At 42.7% G+C, this 9461-nt stretch overlaps 2 protein-coding genes across 4 annotated transcripts; both read right to left on the bottom strand.

The window, feature by feature from the left end:
• Positions 1-271: 271 nt before the first annotated feature.
• Positions 272-1928, bottom strand: LOC119299359 (chaperone protein DnaJ-like). Its single transcript, XM_037576597.1, has 5 exons — positions 1509-1928; positions 1251-1341; positions 990-1057; positions 818-874; positions 272-717 (listed from the first exon to the last, which is right to left on the bottom strand). Exons 1-5 carry the CDS (start codon positions 1620-1622, stop codon positions 580-582), a joined length of 468 nt encoding a protein of 155 aa, XP_037432494.1. The 5' UTR covers positions 1623-1928; the 3' UTR covers positions 272-579.
• A 1313-nt stretch (positions 1929-3241) lies between these two features.
• On the bottom strand, positions 3242-9169 carry LOC119299358 (tRNA(His) guanylyltransferase 2-like). Of its 3 annotated transcripts, none has more exons than XM_037576594.1 (15): positions 8944-9169; positions 7638-7770; positions 6791-6922; positions 6573-6617; positions 6283-6449; positions 5915-6000; positions 5686-5793; positions 5325-5442; positions 5124-5253; positions 4891-5022; positions 4575-4619; positions 4330-4499; positions 3973-4058; positions 3779-3886; positions 3242-3505 (listed from the first exon to the last, which is right to left on the bottom strand). In XM_037576594.1, the coding sequence occupies exons 2-15, from the start codon at positions 7742-7744 to the stop codon at positions 3404-3406; spliced, it is 1536 nt and encodes a 511-aa protein (XP_037432491.1). In that variant the 5' UTR covers positions 7745-7770; positions 8944-9169; the 3' UTR covers positions 3242-3403. The 3 variants fall into 3 exon arrangements, with proteins under 3 accessions (XP_037432491.1, XP_037432492.1, XP_037432493.1); XM_037576595.1 differs by having other exon boundaries at positions 8948-9169; XM_037576596.1 differs by lacking the exons at positions 7638-7770; positions 8944-9169 and having other exon boundaries at positions 6283-6397; positions 6541-6617; positions 6791-6838.
• Between the last annotated feature and the right edge of the window lie 292 nt (positions 9170-9461).

Here is a 9461-nt window from a genome sequence, read left to right as displayed (position 1 = left end):
GCAACAAGACCTATGTTGTAAAAAAAACCACGCAACACGACCTACGTTGCAGAAAAATCCCACAACACGACCTATCTTGCAGAAAGAAAAATCCCACAACATGACCTATGTTGCAAAAAAAATCCCGCAACACGATCCCTATTGCGGAGTTTAGGAAGACGTTCAACCATAAAGATTGTGTAGATCCGACGGATCGCCAGGCGACGGAACTTTTAAAAAGATCCACCGGCCGATGCTTAGCAACGCCATTATATTATTTTTAAGAAGAAAAGATGACAGAAATGTTATTCAATTCACGCAAAGTAGTACTTCAGTACAAATCACAAGGTGGAAAAGTCCACGCGGTGACGAGAGGTGTCGTCCGCATGCCACCTTAAATAAATTCTTCTTAGTGACTAGGCTATGCTGAAGACTCAACATTAATCAGGGTGATTGCCTCTCTTCGCCTCCGCGGAGATGCTCTTCTCCAGAGTCATCTGTCGTGGATGAAATTAGCCAGCTGCAGCTCCACGTACGAAGATCGTTTCTTTTAGGAACAACACGGCGATCTCCACGCGCGAAGATCATTCATCTTGGGAGCTACTTCTTGCCGGCACTTATCTTGGACGACGACGATGGGGACTTGGATGAGCGCGCGTAGGCGTAGGCGTCCGGTTTGAGGAACAGCTCCTCGAACTGCCTGTGCAGGTCCTCCAGGCTTTCGCTCTCGCCGTCTTCCTGCATGGCATAAATAAGTAGTGCTCTGCTCGGTACAAACCTCCATGGTATGATATCAATAAGCAGAGCAACGGTCTCAGTTGAGTTGACTGTCACGTACGTGTGGAGGTGTGTGGTTCATGGCCTTCAGGATGTCTCCCAGTATTTCTCCTGCACCCTGCGTAATTGATGAAAATCTCACCGGCAATATAATGGAGCTAGGCACGGACGTCGGTATATTATAATCTATATATATATAAGGACTGTTGAAGGAAGAAGAGACATAAACACACCTCATCATCGCCATCGCTGTCGTAGGCTCCAACGTCGTAGAGGATACGCTTGTTGGGGTCCGACAGAACTGCATGCATGTTCATCAAACCACGTCACCCTCTCTCTACGCTCTCGACGTCTCTTTCTCGTGGGTACGTTTACGTACATAAATACATAGAGCCACACACAAGGGAACACGTATACTGCAGCAAAGCCTCACATTCTACGGTAAGAAGCTCAACGTTGGAATTAAACAGACGTCCAGAGGAAGAGGAACTTGCCAGCGTATGCTGCCTGGATCTTCTGGAACCTGGCCTTGGCGGCCTCCGAGCCGCCGGAGCTGCCGCTGCCGCACTTGTCCGGATGCCATTTCTGTAACCCAGCACATTTATTTACGGATCCAATTTAACCAGACAGTACGTCAAACAGAGGAGCCAAAAAACAGAGAAAATATCATCTAGCAGAAGAAAAGAGAACAGAAGAGAGCAGAGCATATATAGGAGAGCAGAGGAGGAAAGGGAAGCAGTGGACGAACGGACCATGGCCAGCTTCCTGTAGGCGCTGCGCAGCTCCGCGTCGGAGCAGTCGCTCGCAACGCCGAGCACGGCGTACAGGCCAACGCCGGCGTCGCTCTTCTCTCCGCAGCCGGCCATTGCAACCCTTGGATGCTCAGTGGCTGCTTGTGTTGAGTGGATGTGCCTCTCTCTCTCTCTCGTGGTTGCCTGCCGCAGCTAGCGCATGGCGGCTATCTTATAGGCACGACGAGGCCAGCAAGGGTGGCAGGCAGGTCGCCGACGGCGGGGGCCGGGGGGGATGTATGTCTATGTCACCGTCCCGTCCGCCTCCTCACTTGCACGAGCAACCGGGCACGGGCAGCAACTTGTGCTAGCCTAGGCTAGCCGCAGCTGCCTGCAGTACCTCCGGCCCCCGATATTTTCGGCCGATGGCCTGGGCGATGGATGTGTGGCCTCGCTTACATCGGCATCGGCATCACTGCATCACCATGTGGCCATTGTTGTTTGTGGCTGTGGTGCGGTTGCTGTCGAGGAGCATCGAATGGTTCTATCCGGTGGCGGGACACCTGTTGCCGACTGGTTCGTCACTAGTTGCACTGCAGCTCAGTGAGTGACCCGGTCCTAATTTGGGAACATGCAGCTGGCCCTCTTATGGAAAGAAGAATAAGATGGTAAGTATTTAAATTAGGTGAGGGGGCGGGCACAAGTCAACGATGTCGGCATGGGGGATGGGGGGTCCCTCCCTCCCTCCCAAGGTGCAACTGCAACGTATGGCAGGCCAGCACGTATGAATAGAAAACTACTACGATATAGAGTAATAGTTCAGGTTCACTGAACGTAGTGAGCGTACGTATGCATGCATGCATGCATGTGTGTTGCGCCACCGACTTGCCGCCCTCTTGGGCTCTTATCTTGGCTGCACTGCAGATTAGTTTTATGTATTCTGACCGTGGGGGTATGTTTCTAGTGAAGTACTGATGTCTAGGAAAAGTCATGAATCAGGTCAGGTGCATAACTCGTATAGGTGAACCTGTGAGAGTGTGAGAGTGAATTTCAGAGACACACAGCCAGCCAGCAAATACCAAACACAGCGAGCCTATCATTTCCAACTGCGACCATGGTCTTGAGGACAATGCTCAAACTTTGCATTATAATTTTGCCATGGCCAAATGATCACAAGCTCACAACCATTACTGCCTATACAGAACTCTGCTAGACTGCTAGTACCTCTAAAAGGTTACGTATCTACTACTTTTGAATCACCCCGATGCGCTTAATGATTGCAATTTACGTACTTTACTTCAAGAATTAGTTGCTCTGAAATAATAATGGCCACATTTTGGTCTTGTGACGGAGCCTCCGGAGTGTTCCTGCAAATGGCCGGGTCGTGCAGCTTTGGTGCCGATTGCTTCGTGTAGGTAAGGCGGCGGCCCCGGAATCAGTGGTGTGTGCAGTGTTGGCGTCGAGGTTCCCCCGCGTGTGCGATTTTCAGCCCGGTTTTCCTCATAAACAGGGCATTTGTATGGTTTTTGGCCATGCAAGTTTATTATGCAGACCAGGGAAGAACGAACTATTTCTCGCAATATCCAACTCCCATGCATGATGTACCTTTGCTTTTTCCGGTCTAGAATCTCTGTCTTTCAAGCAGCATACTCGCTTTGAGAAATTCTTTAGGCCCCGCTTGGATTCCCGTTTCCGGTCATATTCGGCTGGTTTACGATACACGCCTGGACTGGTCGTTTCGTTTACAGGCGGGAAAAACAAGCTGTGACCGGTAATTTACATCTGTAAAATAAATACAGGCGTAGAAATTTACACCCATTTCAAGCGGGCCTTACAAGAAATATATATGCATCAGAGAAACGAGGAGGATAATCTGGCACACACTAAGCAAATCAACCTACTAGAATACATAAGGATCATCTTCTGTCGAAAACATAAGAATGCTTTGCCCAAAAGTGTGGCCCCATGTCTACGTGGGCCACCGCCACATCCCACCGCTCATCTTCACTGGCTTCCACCTGCACCCATTCGCACTCTAAAGTCGTTAAAACACAGTGAGAATCATCTTCTAACCCAATGCAAAAATAAATAAATAAAAGACGTCTGCTCTCAGATGCATTTCTTCTGTGGGCGACATGGAATTGAGGTGCAAATGCGAGAGCATATTTCAGTTATATAGTTACTGTAAAGTTACTTTGTTCCTTTCGGGGATTTTAAATTGTAAGCATCTAACTTGCCACTTTCTGGCAGCACAAACAACATTATTGTTGAACATGATTCGGACAAAATACCTTTTGACGGTAAGCGCACGAACCCTTTCGAAACATAGCCGGTTCATTGTTGTAGTTCATTTGAAATCGCTGAAAAAGTAACTCATTCTTGTCCTTTGGTAATGTGTCCTTCACAGAATAAAATACTGAAGAGTTACTAAAGAATTAATTACAATCATGAAAAAATTACTCCTAAATGATGAAAGAAGGAAGACCTTCAGTATCTCCTTAGCTTTGTTTTCGCCTTCTCCAGATTTCACCAACATCCAAAAGCATGTAGTGTATTGATTTCTGTTGTGACCTGTGAATTAGCATGTAGAATGAGTCAGCTCATTTTCTTCTTATGATTTGTTCTAACTATGACAAGAGTTAAACCCCTTGCAGCAGTCTATCTTAAAAAAACAAGATACATAGAATGATAACACACCATAGAGGTATATAAGCACCAAATTTAATGCATTCATACTGCTGCAGATGAATTCAGATATTACATACTGCACTACCATCGACATATTCATAAACATTTCCGAATAGTTAAAGATATGGTCTTTTAGGAGAGAGGAATAACTCACATTCTGATTGCCTCCAGGACAAATAATCACAAACGATCCTTGGTTCTGGGTAACAGAAAACTTCTACTTGGAAGTGTGGTGACTGCACTAGTTCTTTACCGGGGAAGTATTCTTTCCACCTCATCATGTAGAAGGAAGTGAAACATGATATACATGAAGAAATGATTAATCTGCAAAACAAGTCACATATTTTATCAAAGGCTTGACCGACATGTACTGTACGAATTCATAAAATAAGTAACTACTTCTCATCTCTCTGGTACAATTCAGTCTTCTCCTGGAACACAAAGCTGCAACAATAACAAATCATTAAAAATAATCATTTGTAACAAACATAAGACAGCCTGTATAAACTGAAGCTTGCCACATTTAAGCTTCACTGGCCGCTTCACTTACAACTTCAACATGATCCCTTATATTGCCAATATATTCAATTCACATTACTATTATTGATGAAAAGAGGCAAAATTGTGCCATGCGGAAACACATATTTTGTCTTTATCTGTCTTTTTTGTAGTATTCTCCATGCAAACACAGCAATTCTCAAGGGGTAGATCATACCTGTACTCATTATCAAAACCATAGCCAAAGATAATATCAGGAAATTGCTCCATCATCAGTGAAGCACAAGCGTTCATCAATCTTAAAGCAGTCTCATCATTTGGTTTGTCAAATGAATGGATTAGTGAGAATCTGGGGGAAAAAATAATTCTCCATGTTGTTAAGATGATATAATTATCTAAATGGTATTGTCGCATGTGTTTAAACAAATAGGAGACTATAGAAGTCCTCACTGATCAAACTGGCAGGCGCTAATACGAACAATGGTCCAATTAGAATACGGAAGCCTATGGATGTCGTCGAACTTCTTCACATACTCATATCCATATTTTTCTTTCCCCCCAAGACACAGGTAGTCTGATGCTGTATTATATATCCAAAGTTGATAAGAGTTGGACTGGAAGCAGACCTAAAACTAGAATGATTCAACCAACCTTCTCCAAGAATGTATTGATGGTTTTCCCAAAACTCAGGACCTATGAGATCAAAACTTGACACTGTGATTGCCTCACGGGTTCTTTTTATGGGATTCCCACAGTCGTCTGTTTTAACCTACAGTAATATGTATAACTTTTTCAGTATGCAAAGTGAACCTAACTGGGTTAGTTGAACTGAACTAAATGTTGAGAAAAAATATGTCCACAAAATGAAATGCAGTAAGCATAACCTTTCATGGTCACTGGTATACCTCATACAAATAATAAGTGTGAGAAAAATATGTAAATACTATATACCTCACTGAGACTGAGCAGGGACATAAACAATAATGAACTTATGAATGCTTGATAGCATTACCTTGTCTCGATAAACACTGGATCCTTTCCGAAACACAGCCGGTTCATCATTATAGTTGACTTGAAACTGTTGCAAAAGCAACTTGTTCTTGTCCTTAGAAAATGTTCCCTAAAAGAAAATAGACGGTTCATGGAAAAAGAAAAAATGATTCATACCAATGCTACAAAAGACAAGTATAGCCCTCCCTCAAAAAAAGAAGACAAGTATAGCCCTAGATAATTTAGATGACCTTCAATGCTTGATGTGCCTCTTTTTCAGTTTTTCCAGACTTCACCAACGCCCAGAAGCATGTATTGTACTGATTATTTATATGACCTGAAAAAAACACAAAATTAAATATGTTAATCTTCATTCATTAAATCAAATAGAAAAGTAAGTAGCCAAGCAACCGGACACAGAAATCTCATTGACGTGACGCATAAAAAAACTATATTTATTATATTTAGTTAATGTTGCTGAAGATGTATAATTTTTTTAAAGGGTAAATAACATACATAACATGATTTTATTGTCAAGGACATCAACCCACATAATTGCACTATATAAGTATCTTATTATTATATTACAAAAAAGTCGATTATGGTTCAAGAAGCTTACAGTCCACTTGTCTCCATGCCAAATAATCACGAATAGTCTTTATATTTGGATAGCATACAACTCGCCCATCAAAATATGGAGTCTCCTTAAAATCATTAGGAAAGAAATCTTTCCACTGCATCCCGTACACAGATGTGAAGTAAGAAACACATAAAGAGATAATTTTGCTGCATATATTGGTAGAGAGGTCAATAACATGATGAGATTTTATAATTGAATTGTTCAAATAGATTTGGGTATGGCAGTATCCTAAAATACCAAGTGAAGAAGTGAACAGATAAATAACATGCCTTTCCCGCCTTTTATGGAATTCGGTTTTCTCTCTGAAAACAAAACTGCAAAACAAACAGAAATATAAGAAGCAGGGATTATTATCCAAAGAATGAACAAAATGCTCTCAGAAAGAAAGAATGGAGCCCGTGCAATTCAAAACCATTTGCATATACTCTTTTTTATGACAAATCTGCAAACAATTTCATAATTTAACTTTGATAAGAAGATGTTATACCTGTACTCATCGCTAACACCATAAGCAAACACTATGTCAGGGAATTTCTCAAGCATAGAAGTGGCACATGCGTTCATCAATCGTAAGGCTCTCTCATCATTTGGTTTCTCAAAGGCATGCAACTCCGAGAATCTAACAAAAATAAAAATGAAATTAGTGGACACTGGAAAGAACAGATATAAATTATAGCTAAATACACGTGTGTTGCAACGGGACAACAGATAAATTTATATCGTTTGTGATATGAGCTAAACTGCAAAACCGCGAAGGATAAGGAACCTTCAATTTCTGTCTCCCGTGCGATTCCCTACAGGGAGTAACTACCATGGTCAGCGCCACACAGGAAGCTCATGCGCCCCCATGGTGAGGCACCGACCAAGGAAAAAAATGGAGGATGTAGCACGGCAGAGTGCTCCTCCACGACGCGAAGGGCCAAGCATGATGACATGTATGTACGCTGCAATAGCCTATTCGCACACTTGCAATCCAACAAACCGCTTTAGATCTGATGGTTCTGGTGTTATGGTGGATGCGCGACCACCAAATCCAAACTTAATGATTTGTAATTTGGAGCAACAAGTTAACCCCATATTTGCATAATGAAACTTTCTTTGCATGTTGTTAATCCTCACAAAAAGACACTGGTACACAGGGTAGCCTAATAGCTAGGATGGTTGATGCAGTTGCTTAACCACTACTAACCATGTCAGTGTATATAGCTAGGAAGTGAGCAGAATGTTAACGGTTAGAGACTATCTGATATTACAAAGCAGCAATCACTCAACATGGCTGTGGAAAAATTAAGTATTTCCATATTGCCCATTTAGGAGGAAGAGATGAATTATACCGGTGGAAATGGCAGCCATCGATGAGGACGACGATCCAGTTGGAGGCCGGGAGGTGGCGGTGGAACTCGAACTCCCTCTTCACATACTCATACTTGCTATTGGCCATCACCACGAGACACCTCCATCCTGTTCCTGGAGAGAATCATACCAAAGGGTCGGTTTAGATATTAGCACTTGGGTGAAATCTGACTTTATGCACTGCTGTCATATGACATATACTACACACATGAATTGAATTAGGAACATACAAACATGAATTTGACATAAAACATACAGACATGAATCATCCAACTCAAACCATTAGTTGTACATTTATCATAACACGAAAGGTGGAACCTGAAGATCAATCAGCTAACATGCAAAAGGAGAAACAGTCACTTTAAATTGAACTGCAAAAAACGTCTTATATTCAGTTACAGAGGTTGTGATATTTTAGGTCTGACTGTTAATCAACAACACAGCGTAACTGTACCACTATATTCCCAATCATAAACAAGATTTGGGACATCTATCATGCCAACAAAACCAGTAGTACTAATGTGTTAACCAATTTCAGCCACTATAACCAAGACAAAGCTCCTGCTCTCTCAAATTGCATGTTACTACTAAGCTTTGATTTCAGGTCAAGACGGTGCAGATAAAACAACTTAATCTTTTCCTTTTCATATATCTTCAGTCATTGCATGTTTCACTGCTAAGGACATTTCTAACCGATCCCCTATCCGGCGTTAGTGGAGGATAAATTGGATTTTACTCCCTTATGCCACACCTAGCCGATCCCCTAAAACGCATGAGGATAAAATTTACTCCGACCCGCACCGAAGGAGTAAATTTACTCCACCGAGACGGGCTGGAGGATAAATTTCAGCTCCCTCTCGCCTCCTCCCTGCTGCTCCTGCACACAACCGCCGCACTGCCGCAAGCTTCCCCTGCGCCAAGCTCGTGTAGTACAAGGTTTACCCCGTCGGATCCTCCGTTGTATACAAGGTTTACTCCGTCGGATCCTCCGTTGTATACAAGGAATAGGTTAGAAATGCCCTAACATGTTTAAACCAAAACATTTGCACATCTGAAAAAAATTCAAACTACAATTGGTAAACATTTGCCCCTACCGGCATTATCACAAACACCTATCAAGCAAAATCTTTCACACGTAAACTTGAATATGCACCGGAATAATCATGCAGCAGGCACTCATCAATAAATAATGATCATTATACTCTCGCAATATGAAATCTACAGCAAGTGCTCGTCAAATACAAAAATCAGGGAAAAAATGAGGAAGGACGAAGGAGTGGTGGCTACCTGCCTATGGACTGGTCGCCGGCGTAGCTCCGTCGGAGGCGTTGATGGGAGGGAGACGCTGCTGGTGGAAGCGGCTGCTCGACGGAGGGAAGGGCTGCTGGGATCCTGTACCGGCGTCGGCGCAGCGGATGATTCGGCTGGCTGGACGCGACGCGGCAGAGGGCCGGCGGCGGCTAGGACCTAGTCGCGCACGGGAAGGACTCTTAGCAACTCGGAAAAAAAAAGATCCGATATTGCTAGGTTTAACTAATACTAGACGATTGTCCGTGCGTTGCAATGGGAGTATAAACATTTTAGTATATTAGCCTATGACTGTACATCCATTATGATATTGATGTGCTAAAATCTTAGCAAGTTGATCTTGCATGCAATCGTCATGATTTACCTGCCATTTTATCGTCAAGTACTTATTTGATAAGAATTTAATGACTTATCAAACAAAATATATTTTTATTTTGGTAAGCTAATAAAATATGCGACAATTGATTCTATTTTAGGAGACTGAATGGGAGAAAAAT

This window comes from Triticum dicoccoides, chromosome 5A, assembly GCF_002162155.2.
Source record: "Triticum dicoccoides isolate Atlit2015 ecotype Zavitan chromosome 5A, WEW_v2.0, whole genome shotgun sequence".
NCBI classification, from domain to species: Eukaryota; Viridiplantae; Streptophyta; class Magnoliopsida; order Poales; family Poaceae; genus Triticum; species Triticum dicoccoides.
This window is presented reverse-complemented; position numbering and strand designations above follow the sequence as displayed.

Coding starts and splice junctions, on each gene's coding strand:
- LOC119299359 (XM_037576597.1), bottom strand. CDS start 1,622: ATGGCCGGCTGCGGAGAGAAGAGCGACGCCGGCGTTGGCCTGTACGCC. Junction 1,058..1,250: donor GATCCAGGCAGCATACGCTG/GCAAGTTCCTCT, acceptor ACATGCATGCAG/TTCTGTCGGACCCCAACAAG. Junction 718..817: donor TGAACCACACACCTCCACAC/GTACGTGACAGT, acceptor TATGCCATGCAG/GAAGACGGCGAGAGCGAAAG.
- LOC119299358 (XM_037576594.1), bottom strand. CDS start 7,744: ATGGCCAATAGCAAGTATGAGTATGTGAAGAGGGAGTTCGAGTTCCAC. Junction 4,500..4,574: donor TTGTACCAGAGAGATGAGAA/GTAGTTACTTAT, acceptor CTTGTTTTGCAG/ATTAATCATTTCTTCATGTA. Junction 3,506..3,778: donor CGTGCGCTTACCGTCAAAAG/GTATTTTGTCCG, acceptor GAATGGGTGCAG/GTGGAAGCCAGTGAAGATGA.